A 21,206-nucleotide genomic window follows, 5' to 3' on the forward strand; every position below is an offset into this window, starting at 1 on the left:
TTCCTAGACAGCAGAAATTAACACTACATTGTAAGCCAACTATACCTCAATAAAAATTTTAAATATAGGCATTCTAATAGTTATTAAAATTAAATAAATTGAAAAGATGCACTGCTTTATAACACGCATGCATGCTCAGTGGCAAAGTCAAGTCTGACTCTTACAACCCCATGGACTGTAGCCTAACAGTCTGTCCATGGGGTTTCCCAGGCAAGAATACTGGAGTGGGTTGCTATTTCTTTCTCCAGGGGATCTTCCCAATCCAGGGATCAAACCTGAGTCTCTTGCATTGGTAAGTTGATTCTTTACCACTGAGCCACCTGGGAAGCATTATAAGAAGTAAAATATAATACTGGAACTTTTTTAGTTCATTTTTTATTGAAGCATAGTTGAATTACAATGTTGTGCCAATTACTGTCTATAGCAACGTGACTGACTCATTTACACACACACACACACACACACACATATATATATATACACATTCTTTTTCATATTCTTTTCCATTATGGTTTATCATAGGATTTTGAATATAATTCCCTGTGCTGTAAGTTGGTATTTGTGCTAATCCAATCCATATATAATAGTTTGCATCTGCTAGCCGCAACCTCCCGATCAAGCCCTCTCCCAAACCCTTCCCCTTTAGCAAACATCAGATAACACTTGACAGATTACAAAAATACTTACCCTAAGTAAAAAAAAAAAAAAGGGGGGGGTATAAAACCTGTATATTGAAGATTATTTCAAATTGTAAATAAATAGGCACACATTATTGTACAGGAGAATCATGAAAGTATGAAATTAAATTTATAATTTATGACAAGAAAAACTTAAATATAAAAAAATTTTCTCTGCCCTTTGCACTCTTCTCTCCTCACTGTGAGTTGTGTTTCTGCATTATGCATGGACCAGACCTCCCTCATCAGCGGGAACACCTGCTCAACCATGGAAAGCAACATTCTCCCAGCATCGGTAAGACAGTTCTTGAAAGGTAAATTCTTTCTTGATCATGCAAGAGGTCATATGACCTACCATTATGACGGTTAGTTCTGCATTATGTACAGTGTCAACGATATGTCTTTTCATGCAGAGCCCTCCATCTTCAACTTACATCCCTGCGCCTTGACTTCTAGAGGACAGACAGTTCCCAGAGCTTTCTGAGATGCACTTCCTGGGTTATAGTTCTCAAATTTGTCTCGAACAAAATTTTCCATTTATTTCTCAGATCAGCTGATTCATTTTCAAAGGAATACACACCAAATTTATTAAAAGGGGTAACCAGAAGTTATTTTTATTTTTCATCCTTTCTTTTATTTTCCAAATTATTTTCTAATCAGGAAAACTGGTATCTCTATTTGAAATCTTTATTATTTCATAAAATTTTTAAAAGATAAATCAGCTTTCAAAAGTCAGAAACTTCTTTTAAACACCTCCACCAAGTACAGAAATGCTCTTCAGAACCCTAAAAAGAGTCCTGGTAGAATGCATGGTGGACAGCTCACAGTCAATATTCTTCAGAATATGGATACTCAGGGTGATCAGCCCACCTGAAAGAGAAAGAGGAGGAATAATTTATCAAATATATCATGTTGTCATAGAAACCATTACTCTGTGATGCAGTCAGGATGGGCTGAAACTGGAAATCCAGAAACACATCTCATCTTTTCCCCCCAAGAAGCACAAGCAGGTGTCTGCTCCAAGTGCACACGGCACATGCACGTCCAGTCCCAACATTCAAGTGCAATATTCACTCCACGGTGACAGGTAGTTTGACTCAGGTTTCAATTTACAAGAGGGTGCAAGACCTAAGGACTAACTGTGGACATCATTTCAATATCACTTTCGACCCTATGTCGTGAGAAGGATCACAGGTAAGGAATTCCTTGCTGTTTCTCACACATCCATTCAAAATAATATTGAGCATATCCCAAAATCCAGGGTGCTTCCATTAAGGAATTACATAAAACTGAAGAAATATCACATACACCTAAATAATCATACCTATAAAATGTGATTACTGCTTCCTTAATTTGTATTATATGACTACACTCATTATTTATTATTTAATATTACTTCTGGTTTCCTTCCTTATAGTCTGATTTTTCTTTCGAAATTTGTTCTTTTCAACTCAATTCATTATAGAGTGCATCCTGAGCCATTCCATGTGCCAGGAGCTGTGCTATGGAAATAAACCTACAAGCATGAGTAAGTTTAGGCATTCACAGCATAATGAAGGAGAACACAGAATACACTTAGCAGTTTCTGAGAACAGAAAAGTAACTTGCTATCTTTTCTCATTTTTCATCATGTCTTTTTTCAGAATCATAATATACATATACATATGTATGCGTACACACTAAGTCGCTCAGTTGTGTTCAACTCTGAGCAACCCTAAAGACTATAGCCCACCAGACTTCTCTGTCCATGAGATTCTCCAGGCAAGAACACTGGACTGGGTTGCCTGCACTGCTCCAGGGGATTCCCACCCAGGGATCAAATGCGCCTCTTGTGTCTTCTGCATTGGCAGGCAGGTCCTTTAGCACTACGACCACCTAGGAAGGCCATAAGCATGAGTGTATATATATATATATATATAAATATATATATATATATATATTATATCTTCTTTACAGACAAGGTGGCTTCCCAAGTAGCTCAGTGGGTAAAGCATCTTCCATGGACAGAGAATCTCACGGACAGAGGACCATGGTGGCCTACAGTCCATAAGGTCACAAAAAGTTAGATATGACTGAAGACTGTGAGAACTACAAACAAGAGAAGTTTTGAGATCTTTCATTTGAAACTAAAATTCATTTCATCACTAATTTGTGTTCCCTTCTCTCTAAACTCCCTTCCAACTTCTCCCTGTTTGATCCGTATTCTGTTTTTTCAATCCTACATCCTCCTGTAGTAATTCAATTCAGCTCAGTTCAGTTACTCAGTCGTGTCCGACTCTTTGCGACCCCATGAATCACAGCACGTCAGGCCTCCCTGTCCATCACCAACTCACGGAGTTCACTCAAACTCATGTCCATCGAGTCGGTGATGCCATCCAGCCATCTCATTCTCTGTCATCCCCTTCTCCTCCTGCCCCCAATCCCTCCCAGCATCAGAGTCTTTTCCAATGAGTCAACTCTTCCCATGAGGTGGCCAAAGTATTGGAGTTTCATCTTTAGCATCAGCCCTTTCAAATGAAATTCAATGTTAATGACTAAGTCAAAGTCAGGGAGATAGGAGCTCGCCAGGGAATGGACCCCTGATGGACAAAGGCTACACTGAGGTAAATCTGAACTCAAGGAAACAGAAGACCCAGACAATCTTACCTGGGAGTGTCCTACTAAGGACACAGCAGTCACTGGAGGATCCGTTAAGCTCATGATCTCCTTATAATTCACTTGGTGACATTTTAAGGATGAGGAAATGGGAGATGTGATGGGGGAAAGGTCAATAAAGAGATAAATTTGGAAGAAATAGATGGTGTCTTGGTAAAGAAAAGTCCATCAGGAAGAAAATCCACCAGACACTTAGGGGAGGGGGTGGAGGCAGGCTCACTGTGACTTCTCACAATGAAGCATGTTGGCTTTCATGGGTCCCTCCTTCATAAACAGTATCAACAATACATCTACAATTTTGTTAGGATAAGCATGCATGTAATTCAGGGTGGATTCCTTATTACACAGTCATTGTGTATCATTTCCTCCTGATTCTATAAAGAATTAAAGGTGAAACATTTGCATCCATTCCCGAAGGAAGGAGCCTGGTGGGCTACAGGCCATGAGGTCCCAGAGAGTCAGACAAGACTGAGCAACTAACACTTTAACTTTCACTTTCTGAAAGAGGAGTGAACTGCAGACACTGTGCCCTCTGTGTCTACTAGGTCCCTTGGCCCTGAGAGGAGGTACACCAGGCACAGGGATTAGGGACACAAAGCAGTGGATTCACCACGATGTCAACTCTGAGTTGTCCTGGACCCAATCACATTCTGTTGGTGAGAGACGGAGTTCTGGAGGAAACCTCTGTTCTGAGGTTGGCAGGAAGCCCCTGGTTTACTTTCACAGTGGAAATCAAGACTCTCTTCCAAGAATTAAGCTTTTGAAAAGCTTAGATCCCCTGCTGACCTGCCTGCTACAAAAGAAAACAAAACAAAAGACTGTGTATGTGAAACAGTCACTTACATTAGAAATTCATAATATCTTATATTTCTGTTCATGCCATCGATTGCTTTCATGTCTTCTGGAGTCAGCTCAAAGTCAAACACCTGGAAGGAAGGAAGAATCATATTAATCTCTGTCCCAAGGAGCAGGCCTTACCCTGGAGACTGGAGGACATTTCAGATGGATGCAGACGAGAAGAGAGGACAGGGAAGTTGTGCCTGTCCCAGCTGGACAAGGAATGACCCTCGTGAAGGATAACCCTTAGGAACCCTCTGCCCACAGCCCCACTCATCATCACCTGCATGTTCTCTTTGATCCGCTTCTTGTTGTAACTCTTGGCCAGGACCACAACCCCACGTTGTATCTGATAGCGAAGGGCAACCAGAGCTGGAGTTTGCTTGTGCTTTTGGGCAATGGCAGAGAGAACCGGGTCCTCCAAGAGATGGGGGAGGTTTGGGTCCAACCTGAAAGGAAATTCAGAAGTCCTGAGGAGCTGAGGCTGAGTGGTCAGTTTATGAAGAGGCTTCCCAAGAGACCAGTATCTCTACTCTAGACCAGTGCTTCTCAAACTGTGGTCCATGGACCAGCAGCATCTGCATCTCCTGGGACCTTGTTAGAAACACAAATTCCATGGCTTAGCTGAAGACAAACTGAATCAGAAACTCCGGTGTGTCACCTTCCATTCTGTATTTACAAAGATCTGCAGGTGAATCGGGTGCATTATTGAGTTGAGACTGTAATTGCCGAACGCATGGATTTGTTTCTTTTTTACTTCTCTGTGGTTGTTTTCTTCTCCAATCAGAGCGCAAAAGTAAAGACAACGGCTTGAAAGGAGAACGTGATGGAAAGGATTGCAAAAGATTTTTTCCTTTAACTTACACTTGTCTCAGGTGTTGATAAAAGTTGAGTAGTCTAAAAATTAAAACCTTGTTTTTCATCATTATTTACATTGTGCAATTCTTCTACAAATGTTTACAAAATGCTTCAAATTATGCTTATTTTTCAATCATGAGACACCTGGGAATTACATATTATTATCCTGATTTGGGGCCTCCTTCATGGCTCAGATGGTAAGGAGCCCACCTGCAATGCATATTCAATCCCTGGGTCAGGAAGATCCATGGAGAAGGTAATGGCTAGGCACTCCAGTATCCCTTGCTGGAGAATTCCATGGACAGAGGAGCCTGGAGGTCTACAGTCCATGGGGTCACAAAGAGCTGGCACGACTGAGCAACTAATGCTATCCTGATTTTAGACACAAAGTGAGGGAAGCTTGGAAAGTCTATTAGTAGTAATGTGTTCATCAGTCCATAAGTAAGTAAATTATGACAAAGCTTATGTCTTAGTTTTCAAGTGGGGGAGTATGTAGAGATTTTAAAGTAGAGATTTGTGTTATAATCTATATACAAGACAAATGCAATGTAAGAAAACTGGCTGGATGATGCAAAGACAAAAGAGAATTTCTCCCATCTGTCTTGTCTCCCCTTTGCCTGTTGAGAGTTATCTTCGAAGCACTGAGTGAGATATGATAACATATTCATCAAAAATAGAGTTTTAGGTAAACTCATTGTTGCCATCAATAACATTTGTTACCATTGTAATGATCGTTGGGATCCCAGAGCACCATAGGCAACGAGGACAATATCATGTGACTTGCAGAACTCCAGCAGCTTGCTCTGATTGAGATAAGGGTGACATTCCACCTGTAGAATGCCAGTATAGAAGAGTGTTAGATTATATGGAAAGGTAATGTGCCAGAGAAAGCTTAAAAGTAAAAATTATATATGCTAAAGAAAAAATTGTGTCACATCACATTACGACTGGAACCACCAAGGAGAGAAATATTTTAAAAAGAAATTTATATCTCTGTTCTCTGAGAAGGTAAAAAATAATGACATTACTGAAAGCAAGTAATTCTATGGACCAGATCTTGGTTGCTGAACACCACTGAACACCCCCAACACGCATGCTTAATTCCAGATCTGGGACAGGAAAAGAGCTTTCTAAGCATTGGACATTAAACTATGCCAGAAAGAAAGAAATTGCACAAAGTACTATGAAGAAATGTCTGAAGGACAAAAGAACCACTTTGATGGGTTCCCACTGGTGACATTTGAGTAGATTTGAGAACCAAAGGGAGTTATGAATGAAAGCAAATGTAGCGCACAGAGGCAATAAAAATCCCAAAGAGCAAAACCCATTTTCCGCCACAGACTATGACTATTAGAACAAATCCTTTTTCAGAAACTGACAATTAATGGGAAGGAATGAAGATTTTTACAGTCTTATAGGAATGTTGTACTTAGTCGTTCAGCCATGTCCAACTCTTTGCAACCCCATGGACTGTAGCACACCAGGCTCCTCTGTCCATGGTCTTCTTCAGGCAAGAATACTGGAGTGGGTTGCATGTCCTCCTCCAGGGGATCTTCCCAACCCAGTGTTCAAACCCAGGTCTCCCTCATTGAAGGCAGATTCTTCACCATCTGAGTCACCAGAGAAGTACAAGAATGCTGGAGTGAATAGCCTATCCCTTCTCCAGGGGAACTTCCTGACCCGGGAATTGAACTGTGGTCTCCTGCATTGCAGCTGATTCTTTATCAGCTGAGCTACCAGGGAATAGGTATATTTTATCCTGAATTAATGAAGGAATTTTGTTTTTACAACAAAATGTCAGGTCAGAAGATTAAAAAGAGCATTTAAAATGGAGAATAATGAAAAACATTCCAATGAATTAATTCAGGTAGAAGTCATCAATGGGTTCTCAACCATTACGTGAAAACTTGGGGGAAATCAAACTTCCCCTGATGATGGTTATCGTTCAACATATGACTAGGTAATTTCGACAGGGAAAATACACATCTCCAAATAAAAGATAGAGCTATTAATAGCTTTACCAGGAAAACAAAGGTACTGTCACACACAGTGGGACAACTTGTCACTATGCACTTCCAACCAGGGTTCATTTAAGGGACAAAGCCATTAAACTGACATTTTCTGAGGGAAGGTAATGGAGGTGAAGGGGATTAGACTAGTCCCCCAGAACTTAGAGGAAGGAGGTGTTCCTCTGAGCTGAAAGCACTACCAGAAATCAGCGTGAAAGTGCTCAGATGAAACTGTGTACAGGATGGAAGACCAAATAAAATATTTAACCTTAATATAGTAAGTCATTCAGATTTAACTATTAATTTACATAATCTAGGATTACAGAAACAAGTTAATTAGCATCACAAAATAACAATGATAAATACGTTCTATTTGTCAAAACTAGTCTGGATATCTTGGTAACATCAAGATTGACCATTCTAAGTTCAAAGTGCTTGATAAAGATGATTTAAAGTGACATAGGAACCATAGTCAGACCCAGATCAGCAAAATAATATATATATATATATATATATATATATTCCCTGCCATACTCCTAACTTCTCTAATATTTGAAGATTTTCACATGAGAACATAGGAGCAAAACAAAACTAATGCCAGGATCACATTAATTTCCTAATTTTTATAACTGAGACAATTATATATATTTATATATATACATATACATATATAACTGATACAAATGACTATTTCTTGAATTATAGAAGATTCTTTACCCTTAATTGAAAGTTTTACCTTAAAGACTTTGGTACATATGAAATAAGACCATTGCAGAAGAATAAATACTACATGACATATATATCATATATAAGTTATAATATATATGGAGAGGGGTCAAACTCAGAATTAAATGGTAGAGTGCTTGTCACCAGAGGGTGGGAGGTGGGATAAACCAGGAATTGCTAATCCTAATGAATCTCAATTATACAAGATGAATAAATTCTAGATTTGCTGTACACCACTGTCCTCAGTAGGTTCCCGGGTAGCTTGGACTGAAAAGCGTCTGCCTACAATGTGGGAGACCCGGGTTTGATCCCTGGGTCTGGAAGATTCCCTGGAGAAGGAAATGGCAACCCACTCCAGTATTCATGCCTGGAAAATCCTATGGACCGAGGAGCCTGGTAGGCTACAGTCCATGGCGTTGCAGAGAGTCGGACATGACTGAGCGACTTCTCTTTTTCTTCATTGTCCCTAGAGTTAACAACATTATTCCATTTTATAGTTAAAAATTTGGTAAAAGGATAGATTTCATGTTAAGTTTTCTCACAAAGTGAAAATAGAACCAAAAAAAGGATGAGCACGGAAAGACACAGAAAAATGTGTTTAACAATTTTATGCTAGAAATAGATGTGGAAACCAGAATAAGACTGAGTAAATCACAAGGTCTGCTCTAAATCCTGAGTAATCCTTCCATCAACTGTCAGGACCCCACAAGCATTTAACTTCATCGTCTAACCCGGGTGACTTTCATAGTCTCCAGCACATTTCTCTGTACTGTGCTCCCTGTTGAAGCTGGGACACCAAGACTAAGGATTCAGGCTTCCAAACTTCACACAAACCCTGAACACCTGTCTCACCTGGTTTTTCTCTGTATTTACTTCCCTTTCTGGGTTTTCATGGTCTTCCTTCCTGTACACAGCTTCATCTGAGCACTTTCATGCTGATTTCTGATAATGCTTTCGGCTCAGAGCAACACCTCCTTCCTCTAAGTACTGGGGGACTAGTCTAATCCCCTTCAACCCCATTACCTTCCCTCAGGCTTCATCACAATTTAGCAGGAAGCCATCCCCACCTTTTCCACCCAGATCTTATCAAAGATACTGTTTTAGATTCTATTCACATTGTGCAGACAGAGGCTCTGCACTCTAGAACCGTCTGTCTCCAAAGGTGGGATGAACAGGAGGGGAGGACAGACAGACATCTGGCTCCAGGGCAAGAAGGAGGTTCTGAAGAACAGGAGGGAGAGGAACCGAGCTGCTCACTTGGTTGCAGACGGGCTTGTACTTGAGCCCCGGCTTGTTCAGGATCTTCTCCAGCTGCTTGTGGTTGAAGTTGGACACCCCAATAGACTTGGTCAGCCCTGCGTCTTTACACTTCTCCAGGGCCTGGGAGGGAGGGGTGATGAGCAGTCATGAACAATCACTTGGAATGGGCAATAGAACAAGATTAATGGCTGCAAAAAAAATTATTAAAAGTGTCTCTTGTCAAGAATTAGCATTGATTATAAGGAAGAAAAAAGGGGAAGGGGTTCATGACACAAGAAGAATTACAGTCTCCTCCTTAGAAAAACCCCAGAGAAGATACATCACATGGAAGGAAATAGATGTCTGTCTTCACGTTCCCAAATTCTCCTCCACTGTTCTTCTCTGTCAACATTTCAACAATGGTTTCCTCCCCCACAACCCCAGCATCACAGCCCTTAGATTCATGAACTGCTGAGTCTGGTGGTCCACAGCCCATTCTCACAGGTGGAAGAAATGAAGGAGGTTCCCATCTCACCTGGCTCCTTCCCTACGACTCACCTCCCATGTGCGACAGAGATCCACTGAGTCATATATCATTTTTCCATTTTCATCTGTTGGGAAGAGTGCCTCCCCTGGCTAGAATAGAAGCAGTCATTTTAGAGACATTACCAAATAATTTCTCCACACTCAGCCAGAGAGCGGGCACTGAGAGAGGTCATCAGAGGGCAGATAGTTTGAAGCCACAATCACAGACAACTAGCCAATCTGATAACATGGACCACAGCCTTGTCTAACTCAATGAAACTAAGGCATGCCATGTCGGGCCACCCAAGACAGACGGGTCATGGAGGAGAGTTCTGACAAATGTGGTCCACTGGAGAAAGGAATGGCAAAGCACGTCAGTATAGTATTCTTGCCTTTAGAACCCTATGAACAGTACGAAAAGGCAAAAAGATAGGACACTGAAAGATGAACTCCCCAGGTCCGTAGGTGCCCAAAATGCTACTGGAGATCAGTGGAGAAATAACTCCAGAAAGAATGAAGGGACAGAGCGAAAGCAAAACAACGCCCAGTTGTGGATGTGCCTGGTGATAGAAGCAAGGTCCGATGCTGTAAAGAGCAATATTGCACAGGAACCTGGAATTTAGGTCCATGAATCAAGGCATTTGAAATGGTCAAACAGGAGATAGCAAGAGTGAACGTCGAGTTCCAGGAATCAGCGAACTAAAATGGACTGGAATGGGTGAATGTAACTCAGATGACCATTATACCTACTACTGTGGGCCGAAATCCCTTAGAAGAAATGGAGTAGCCATCATAATCACCAAAAGAGTCCAAAATTCAGTACCTTGATGCAATCTCAAAAACAACAGAATGATCTCTGTTCATTTCTAAGGCAAACCATTCAAAATCATGGTAATCCAAGTCTCTGTCCTGACCAGTAACACTGAAGAATTTGAAATTGAATGGTTCTATGAAGACCTCCTCTATTGTGCAGAGAGTAACAGAAAGTTATGCCTTACTGCTGGCATAAAAATTGCAATCTTGACCTGGACTAAATATCAGAATTCCTTTGCACTCTGAACATCAGATAGCTTCAGGGTGTACACATGAAAAATCAAGGTTCTCCTTGTTCTGTTAAGTTATGTGGGAGATGCAGACATACTCTCAAACACTGTGGACTGATGAAGCTTGAACTGCTCAAGGACAATGAGACTTGAACTGATCAAGGTCAATCTGTCAATGATAGAAAATGCTGAGAAAAACATCAAGCAAATCAAGAATGATGTCATTACAAGAAATACAATACTGGAGACATTTTTATCAAGTATTTGAAATCCTTAAATCTATGTAGATGGGAATTGCCATCTACATAGTCCAATAAACTCTTTGGCAAAGGATGACTTGAGTAGAATTCTATATTCTAAAAATGAGTTCTGCATAATAGACTTTGTTCTTGTTACTTTGCTTTGGCTCTGCCATGGGTTTGCTATCTTAGTTCCCTGAATAGGAATTGAACTCACTCCCTCAAAACAGCCTGACCCAGGAATGAAAGCACACAGTCCTAACCACTGGAACAACTGGAAAAATCTCCTCCATATAATACAGTTCTTAACAGCTAAGTGCAGTCTGCAAAACGTCATTGTGAACAGAGGCGCCAGGGGAGGCAAAGTCTCCTGAGTCCTGAGAAGACTGTGAGGTTTAGACACACCCAGAAGGACACTACCAAATCCATGAAATGTGAAAGGGTGAGAGATGAGAAGACCTCATCCTGTTCAGGTGTGAGGCTGTGTCAGCACTCAGCACTCTTCACCAAACTCTTTAGTGAGATCCTCAGACTCTGAAACCTAATCAGCACCATGTGCAGAACTTGCCTATTCCTACTTCCTCAAGATTTTGAGGCTGAGAGACTCAGAGTATTTAACTCATTTCTCTGGAGGCAGGTAAGAGATTCAAAGAACCTCCCCAAAATGATGATCACAAATGATTACTTAGGGGATTCTACTCTAGTGTAACCATTCTTTCAGACCTACTAGGAAAAATCCTATCAGCCATCCATGCAAGTTGTAGACATTCTGATCCAAGAAATAAAACAGAGGTGATCACACAAATCACCTACCACCAGAGCCACTGGATGATGAATAATATAGAGATCGACATATTCCAGTTGAAGATCTTTCAGTGACTTTTCCAAGGCTGGTTGGACCAACTCTGGTCGAAGGAAAGTGGACCAAACCTGCAGAGATTAAACAAAGGAAGCTGTGGGAAATGATTGTTGTATATAATTGTGCTTGTCTTCTTTCACTTAATAATTAGACATTATTATTGGTTAGAAAGAGATGACCATGGAAAAACCATTCCATTTCTTCCTGAGTTCCATTCTTTATCTAACGCATCCTTGTAGATTTCATTATTTGATTGAATTTGTCATCAGTACATCTTTCACATTGGAATGAAATGAATCAAGATGTAAATAACTTTATCAAATAACTACCATGACCATCAACTGAATTATGCTTGATAGAGCGTAATAGCACACACTTAGTTTAATTTGATCAAACAATCCATCTTCTCAAAGTTAATTACTATCTTGTTTACATAACTGTAGGAAAAAATGCTTTGAACATATTAATGTGAGCAGAACATAATTTGAGACACTTTGGATAGATTTTGTATAATGCACAAAGTGCCTCTCAAATGCTCTCTTGCTCTTGAAAAAGAGAACTGAGATTCAGAGTGTGAAGAAATTCGAGAAGCATCCCAGATGATAAGAAAAGTTATAATCTGCTCCCCGGTTGTCTGGGAGTAAATAAGTAAAGTAAATAAAGTATTCATTAAGTAAATATAGTATAGTTTTAGTCACTCAATTGTGTCCGAATCTTTGTGACCCCTGGACTGTAGTCCACGAGGCTTGTTTGTCCATTGGATTCCCAGGTAACAATACCAGAATGGGTAGCCATTTCCCTCTCCAGTGGATCTTCCCGACCCAGGAATCAAACTCATGCCTCCGGCATTTCAGACAGATTCTTAACCATCTGAGTCACCAGGGAAGCACTGATTAATTAGCCTGTACTAAAACACATGGCTCTGCTCTAGGTTCAAAGAAGTAAAGTGACTTTAATTTAAAATTAAAATTTGAACACAGCAATGATGAAAAAGTTACAATTACTCTCTTTGAGGGGCTCATTGAGAGGAGAAAGATACTAGATTTAAGACACTAGATTTAATATATATGAAAAAAAGGGGGGGCACCAATAAGCTCTGTTCAGCAAACTACTGACCCTATTACATAATTGTCACCTTCCCCCAGTCATTTGAATACACATGCACACACACACAGCACACACAGAACCTTTGAAGTGTAGAATATGTCTTCTCTCTTCACAGTGCCATCTGCAATCTTGCTTCGAATGGCCTGGCCAACGTGCTCTTCATTTTGGTACAAATGAGCACAGTCAATATGGTGAAATCCAACCTCTATAGCAAATTTGGTGACCTCCAGAGCCTCACTCTTGGGAACCTATGTAAGCAAGAAAAGCAGTTGTTGAATATTTTTATGATTAAGAGATTACTAAGGTGTTCATTGGAAGGACTGATGCTAAAGCTGAAACTCCAATACTTTGGCCACCTCATGTAACGAGTTGACTCACTGGAAAAGACTCTGATGCTGGGAAGGGTTGGGGGCAGATGGAGAAGGGGATGACAGAGAATGAGATGGCTGGATGGCATCACCGACTCGATGGACATGAGTTTGAGTGAACTCCGGGAGTTGGTGATGGACAGGGAGGCCTGGCGTGCTGTGATTCATGGTGTCACAAAGAGTCAGACATGACTGAGCAACTGAACTGAACTGAAGGCACAAGTAGCGGCAGCTGCATGGGCCCAGGAGGCCGAGAGGAGCTACTCCAAGTTCAAGGTCAGGAGGGGCGGCCTTGCGGAGATACCCCTTGTCCAAGGTAAGGAGCAACGGCTACGATTTGCTGGAGCAGCCATGAAGAGACACCCCACGACCAAGGTAAGAGAAACCCAAGTAAGATTATAGGTATTGCGAGAGGGCATCAGCGGGCAAACACACTGAAATCATAATCACAGAAAACTAGTCAATCTGATCACACAGACTACAGCCTTCTCTACCTCAGTGAAACTAAGCCATGCCGTGTGGGGCCACTGAAGATGGGCGGGTCATGGTGGAGAGGTCTGAGATAATGTGGTCCCCTGGAAAGGGAATGGCAAACCATCACTTCAGTATTCTTGCCTTGAGAACCCCATGAACAGATTGAAAAGGCAAAATAATAGGATACTGAAAGAGGAACTCCCCAGGACGGTAGGTGCCCAATATGCTACTGGAGATCAGTGAAGAAATAAATCCAGAAAGAATTAAGGGATGGAGCCAAAGCAAAAACAATACCCAGTTGTGGATGTGACTGGTGATAGAAGGAAGGTCCGATGCTGTAAAGAGCAATATTGCATAGGAACCTGGAATGTTTTTTGCATGAATCAAGGCAAATTGGAAATGGTCAAACAGGAGATAGCAAGAGTGAATGTCAACATTCTAGGAATCAGCAAACTAAAATGGACTGGAATGGGTGAATTTAACTCAGATGACCATTATGTCTACTACTGTGGGCAGGAATCCCTTAGAAGAAATGGAGTAGCCATCATAGTCAATGAAAGAGTCCGAAATGCAGTACTTGGATGCAATCTCAAAAATGACAGAATGATCTCTGTTCATTTCCAAGGCAAACCATTCAATATCACAGTAATCCAAGCCTATGCCCCAAGCAGTAATGCTGAAGAAGCCGAAGTTGAAGACCTACAAGACCTTTTAGAACTAACACCCAAAAAAGATGTCCTTTTCATTATAGGGGACTGGAATGCAAATGTAGGAAGTCAAGAAACACTTGGAGTAACAGGCAAATTTGGCCTTGGAGTGGGGAATGAAGCAGGGCAAATGCTACTAGAGTTTGCCAAGAGAACACAGTGGTCATAGAACTCACCCTCTTCTAACAACACAAGAGAAAACTCTACACATGGACATCACCAGATGCTCAACACCAAAATCAGATTGATTACATTCTTTGCAGCCAAAGATGGAGAAGCTCGATACAGTTAGCAAAAACAAGACCAGGAGCTGACTGTGGCTCAGATCATGAACTCCTTATTGCCAAATTCAGACTTAAAATGAAGAAAGTAGGGAAAACCACTAGACCATTCAGATATGACCTAAATCAAATCCCTTATGATTATACAGTGGAAGTGAGAAATAGATTTAAGGGACTAGATCTGATAGATAGAGTGCCTGATGAACTATGGACAGAGGTTCGTGACATTGTACAGGAGACAGGAACCAAGACAATTCCCATGGAAAAGAAATGCAAAAAGGCAAAATGGCTGTCTGAGGAGGCCTTACAAATAGCTGTGAAAAGAAGAGAAGCAAAAAGCAAAGGAGAAAATCAAAGATATAAGCATCTGAATGCAGAGTTCCAAAGAAAAGCAAGGAGAGATAAGAAAGCCTTCCTCAGTGATCAGTGGAAAGAAATAGAGGAAAACAACAGAATAGGAAAGACTAGAGATCTCTTCAAGAAAATTAGAGATACCAAGGGAACATTTCATGAAAAGATGGGCTCGATAAAGGACAAAAATGGTATGGACCTAACAGAAGCAGAAGATATTCAGAAGAGGTGGCAAGAATACACAGAAGAACTGTACAAAAAAGATCTTCACGAACAAGATCATCACGATAACGTGATCACTCACCTAGAGCCAGACATCTTGGAATGTGAAGTCAAGTGTGTCTTAGAAAGCATCACTAGGAACAAAACTAGTAGAGGTAATAGAATTCCAGTTGAGCTATTTCAGATCTTGAAAGATGATGCTGTGAAAGTGCTGCACTCAATATGCCAGGAAATTTGGAAAACGCAGCAGTGGCCACAGCACTGGAAAAGGTCAGTCTTCAATCCAATCCCAAAGAAAGGCAATGCCAAAGAATACTCAAACTACCGCTCAATTGCACTCATCTCACATGCTAGTACGGAGAAGGCAATGGCAAGCCACTCCAGTACTCTTGCCTAGAAAATCCCATGGACGGAGCAGCCTGGTAGGCTGCAGTCCGTGGGGTCGCTAAGGGTTGGAAACGACTGAGCGACTTCACTTTCACTTTTCACTTTCACACATTGGAGAAGGAAATGACAACCCACTCCAGTGTTCTTGCCTGGAGAATCCCAGGGACGGGGGAGCCTGGTGGGCTTCCGTCTATGGGGTCACACAGAGTCGGACACTACTGAAGTGACTTAGCGGCGGCGGCGGCACATGCTAGTAAAATCATGCTCAAAATTCTCCAAGCCAGGCTTCAGCAATATGTGAATCGTGAACTTCCTGATGTTCAAGCAGGTTTTAGAAAACGCAGAGGAACCAGAGATCAAATTGCCAACATCTGGTGGATCATGGGAAAAACAAGAGAGTTCCAGAAAAACATCTATTTCTGTTTCATTGACTAAGCCAAAGCATTTGACTGTGTGGATCACAATAAACTGTGGGAAATTCTGAAAGAGATGGGAATACCAGACCACCTGACCTGCCTCTTGAGAAAGCTGTATGCAGGTCAGGAAGCAACAGTTAGAACTGGACATGGAACAACAGACTGGTTCCAAATAGGAAAAGGAGTACTTCAAGATTGTATATTGTTACGCTGCTTATTTAACTTGTATGCAGAGTACATCATGAGAAATGCTGGGCTGGAGGAAGCACAAGCTGGAATCAAGATTGCCGGGAGAAATTTCAATAACCTCAGATATGCAGATGACACCACCCCTATGGCAGAAAATTAAGAGGAACTAAAAAGCCTCTTGATGAAATTGAAAGAGGAGAGTGAAAAAGTTGGCTTAAAGCCAACATTCAGAAAACTAAGATCATGGCATCTGGTCCCATCACTTCATGGGAAATAGATGGAGAAACAATGGGAAAAGTGTCAGACTTTATTTTTTGGGGCTCCAAAATCATTGCAGATGGTGACTGCAGCCATGAAATTAAAAGACGCTTACTCCTTGGAAGGAACGTTATGACCAACTGAGATAGCATATTAAAAAACAGAGACATTACTTTGCCAACCAAGGTCCGTCTAGTCAAGGCTATGGTTCTTCCCGTGGTCATATATGGATGTGAGAGTTGGACTGTGAAGAAAGCTGAGGGCCGAATAATTGATGCTTTTGAACTGAGGTGTTGGAGAAGACTCTTGAGAGTCCCTTGACTGCAAGGAAATCCAACCAGTCCATTCTAAAGGAAATCAGTCCTGGGTGTTCATTGGAAGGACTGATGCTAAAGCTGAAACTCCAATACTTTGGCCACCTCATGCGACAAGTTGACTCACTGGAAAATTCTCTGATGCTCGGAGGGATTGGGGGTAGGAGGAGAAGGGGATGACAGAGAATGAGATGGCTGGATGGCATCACTGACTCGATGGACATGAGTTTGAGTGAACTCCGGAAGTTGGTGATGGACAGGGAGGCCTGGCATGTTGTGATTCATGGGGTCTCAAAGAGTCGGACACGACTGAGCGACTGAACTGAACTGAAGGCACGAGTTTGATCGTACTAAGAACCAACATTTCTTCATGCCTTTGTTTATTCCTGTATTTGTGGTGATGGACCCATGACAGTTTCCCTGTACGTTTCTGGTCAGTGATTAAATGGTCACCCCAAAACCCTGCAACCCCAGGCGATCACAGGCATCAGAGGACTCCAAGTGCACCACCAGTTTCAGTGATTTGCTGGAAGAACCCAAAGGCCTCAGAATAAACTTGTAGTCAAGGATAGGATTTATACCGTGAGATGTCTGAAGCAAAATCAACAAAGGTACAAGATGTATGATAAAAGCAAAGACTGGACTGTACCTCATGAGACTCCTCTGTCCTTGGTATTCCCAGGCAAGAATACTGGAGTGGGTTGCCAGTTCCCTCTCCAAGGGATCATCCCAACCCAAGGCTCAAACTCAGGTCTCCCTCATTTCAAGCAGATTCTTTACCATCTGAGCCACCAAGGGAACCCTGATTCATTAACCCATATTAAATCACACTGGTCTGGTCTAGGTTCAAAGAAGTATAGTGACTTTAATTTAAAATTAAAATTTGAACACACCAATGATGAGAAATTTGCAATATTCTCTTTAGCGGGGGGCATGGTGAGAGGAGACATGTACTAGATTTAAGATACAAATATGTGGGGTGAAAAGAAGTACCAATAAGCACCATTCACCAAACTACCGATCCTATTACCTGAAGGTGGTATCAATAAGCATCTATGGCAAATAAATGAGAAAACAATGGAAACAGTGACAGACTTTATTTTCTTGGGCTCCCAGATCACCGCAGTTGGTGACTGCAGCCATGAAGGCATAAAAGACGCTTGCTCCTTGGAAGAAATCTAGGACCAAACTAGACACCATATTAAAGTGCAGCTATATTACTTTGCCAACAAAGGATTGTCTAGTCAAAGTATGGTTTTCCCAGTATCATGTATGGATGTGAGAGTTGGACCATAAAGAAAGCTGAGCACCAGAGAATTGATGCTTTTGAACTGCGGTGTTGCAGAAGATTCTTGAAGGTCCCTTGGACTGCAAGGAGATCAAACAAGTCAATCCTAAAGGAAATCAGTCCTGCATATTCCTTGAAAGAACTGATTTTGAAGCTGAAGCTCTAACTTTTGGCCACCTGATGTGAAGAACTGACTCATTGGAAAAGACCCTGATGCTGGGAAAGAGTGAAGGCAGGAGGAGAAGGGGATAACAGAGGACAAGATGATTTGATGGCATCACTGACTCGATAGACATGAGTTAGAGCAGGTTCTGGGAGTTGGGTGATGGACAGGGAAACCTGGTGTGCTGTAGTCCATGGGGTCACAAAGAGTTGGACATGACTGAGCAACTGAACTGACCTGAAATGCATCAGGTGAAAGCATCTAATACCTCTGTCTACCACGATATCACACAGAAAACACCAAAGAAAAACTGTATCTATTCAATCTGTACAAAGTGATGCTCTCATGTAACTAACTTTTGTTAATGATTAACACAATCAAGCTAGTTTACAGATCCATCATCTCACATAGCTAACTTTTGGGGAGTGTTTGTGAGAATGCTTAATATCTATTCTCTTATAAAATTTCAAAATATAATGCATTATATTTAAGTATAGTCACCATGCTGTACATCAGGTCTGCAGACATTCATCACATAACAAAAGGTCTGGACGTTTGACCAACATCTTTCCATTTTTCCCATCCTTGTCCCCAGCTTCCGGTCACCATTTCTCTACACTCTGCTTCTATGAGTTCAATGTTTTAGATACTACCTATAAAGAAATGATGCAGTATTTGTCTTTCTATTTCTGGCTTATTTCACTTTGCTTACTATTCTCCAGGTTCACCTGTGTGGTTGCAGATGGTGGGATTAACTTCCCTTTTCAAGCTGAATAATATTGCAATATGTTTCTGTAATCCAGAATCTTTCATGTTTCAAAGAGTTAGATGCTTGGTTCAAGGTCCCCCTGTTGGGTCTAGTCCTGGTTTTCCTGACGGCCGCATGCCTTGTGGGATGTAATGAGGAATGAACCAGTGAGCTCAGTACTAGGCTGGACACTTCCTTCCCTCCGCCCATCAGATTTCACAAAATAAACAATCCTCGTCTTTTATCTGCAAAATGTCTCTGAATGTTTTCTTTTGTTCTATAAATTAGAAAAATTGGATTCAAAATTTAAAGACCAGTCCCTTGTCACAACTATGTACTCTAAAGGCAAGATTGGCAGCAACGTTTCTGGCTTCTAGTCTAGAGACTTGTCCACTAGTCCCTCTTATGTCCAAGGACTGAAAACTATACTTTAATAAAAAGACACTACAAAACCCAAGGATACAGTATGAAGCCTGACCTGTAAGATTGTAGCTTATCCCCTCAAATGATACTATAGTTCCCATCAGAAAAAGTTTCCAAGCAGAAACAGAAACACAAGGCAAAGCACAGCTGCCCTGTGTCACCTGGCCGAGTAGCTATCCTGCAGTAGATAAGCAATTCTCTCCCATTAGATTTCAGTCACCTCATCTTCAGGACCTGGCACCTCAGATACTGCTCTGGGTCAAGTATTACTTTGGAAGGAGGGAAGAGTTCTTTAATGAAATACACAGAGAAACCCCACCATTGCAATTGCCTTCAAAGCCAAGAAGCTGACAATCAGTGTTCTCGACAGCTGAGTCTCACCTCTTCTGCGAAGCTGGGAAAGAGATGGAAACTGGAGGGGAACCCAGAGCAAACTGTAGGTGAGCACAGCCTCAGACCCTGATGCAGAGTGAAGACTGGATGCTCTCTCCCCTTTCACAGGGCATGGTTCTAGCCTGGTTAGTGGAACCACATGATCCTCCCAGAGTCACACAGGAGCTCAGTGCTTGACAACTCAAGTCCCTTGTGCTCATGTCACATCCACTACTATTTATATCTCAACCCCAAATCACAACTGTTACCTCTGGAGGTGCCAAAGTGCCAAATCCCAGGACAGGAATAAAGTGGCCGTCATTAAGCTTCACTTTCTTCTGGTATTTGGAACCCATTGCCATTTCTCCTCTGACCAAGCAGACTCTGATTTTTCCCTTCTGCCTTCCTTCACAAGTTATAAACACCAGGATGGTCACGCCCCAGCTGCATTCTCCAGAGTTAGCAGATACATTGTAGGAGGGGCAAGGTGAAACCAGTACCCAGGGCAAAAGAAGAGGATTGAAGCCAATTAACTTGTTTGCTTCTTTATCAGTGCAATCTTAAACTATATAATGATGAGATTGAACAATTATTGACCATATGTTACACTAGAAATTTCCACACTTTTTTTTCATTTTTCCAATATGAATCTTAATATTGATCAAACATCAATTCAAAAAATTTAACTATTTTACTGTACATACATACACACATTCACAGAATCACACAATTTAAGGGAGTGATTAATAAACATTTTATAAAATCTTATTCCTTAATAAAGAAAACTTCAAAAGAAAATAAACTTGCCTTTTTACTTTTCCTACCACCATAATTATGTTGCTATCCAGACCTGATAGTGTTGAGATCCTGAAAAGAATACCCAAACCACACATTCTGACAAAGTGTTTATTGGAGATTAATTATTAATAGCTTTTTGATACCTTGTGCAGTGTGCAAACAGACCCTTACAGGGGTTAATCCTTGGACTTAGTTATATAACTTTTTAGAAAGATATCATAAAGGAAATGATAACGATTTCATGTACTTTACTATCTTGCTCAATGGTTAGTCATAAATGAAGAACCTGTACACAAGTTATATTATAACAAATAAGGGAAGAGTTAGGGAGATCAATATGCATTGATACAATGGGATGTTGTGAGGTCAAATAAAATTTAACACATAGGGTTATGTCAGCAAAATGGTGAGCTAGGAAGTGTTGAATTCTCCCTTAGAAATGTGAGAAAACAATCAGAAACCAGATGAAAAACTTCACAGGAGCTCTGGAAACAGTCAAACAGCCAAAATCTACAGGAACACATTGAACACACAATCAGGAAAATTCCAGAACCGAGAGGAAGGACATTTTATCGTGCTTTTCCTCACACTTACCTCTCCCCTGACTTGAACAGTGAAGTCTTGATCTATAATGGGTGGCAGCTCTGTTCCCAGCTGCCTCCAGCAAGCAAGA

General features: G+C 41.2%; 1 protein-coding gene across 1 annotated transcript; it reads right to left on the reverse strand.

The window, feature by feature from the left end:
- Nucleotides 1-1,374: 1,374 nt before the first annotated feature.
- On the reverse strand, nucleotides 1,375-20,097 carry LOC129559564 (aldo-keto reductase family 1 member C3-like). The gene is made up of 9 exons (XM_055431467.2): nucleotides 20,005-20,097; nucleotides 12,855-13,022; nucleotides 11,622-11,738; nucleotides 9,560-9,637; nucleotides 9,020-9,142; nucleotides 5,748-5,857; nucleotides 4,453-4,618; nucleotides 4,176-4,258; nucleotides 1,375-1,547 (listed from the first exon to the last, which is right to left on the reverse strand). Exons 1-9 carry the CDS (start codon nucleotides 20,095-20,097, stop codon nucleotides 1,505-1,507), a joined length of 981 nt encoding a protein of 326 aa, XP_055287442.1. The 3' UTR covers nucleotides 1,375-1,504.
- Nucleotides 20,098-21,206: the final 1,109 nt, after the last annotated feature.

Source organism: Moschus berezovskii, chromosome 15 (assembly GCF_049115385.1).
Source record: "Moschus berezovskii isolate FMDL1 chromosome 15, NW_MosBer_1.0, whole genome shotgun sequence".
NCBI lineage: Eukaryota > Metazoa > Chordata > Mammalia > Artiodactyla > Moschidae > Moschus > Moschus berezovskii.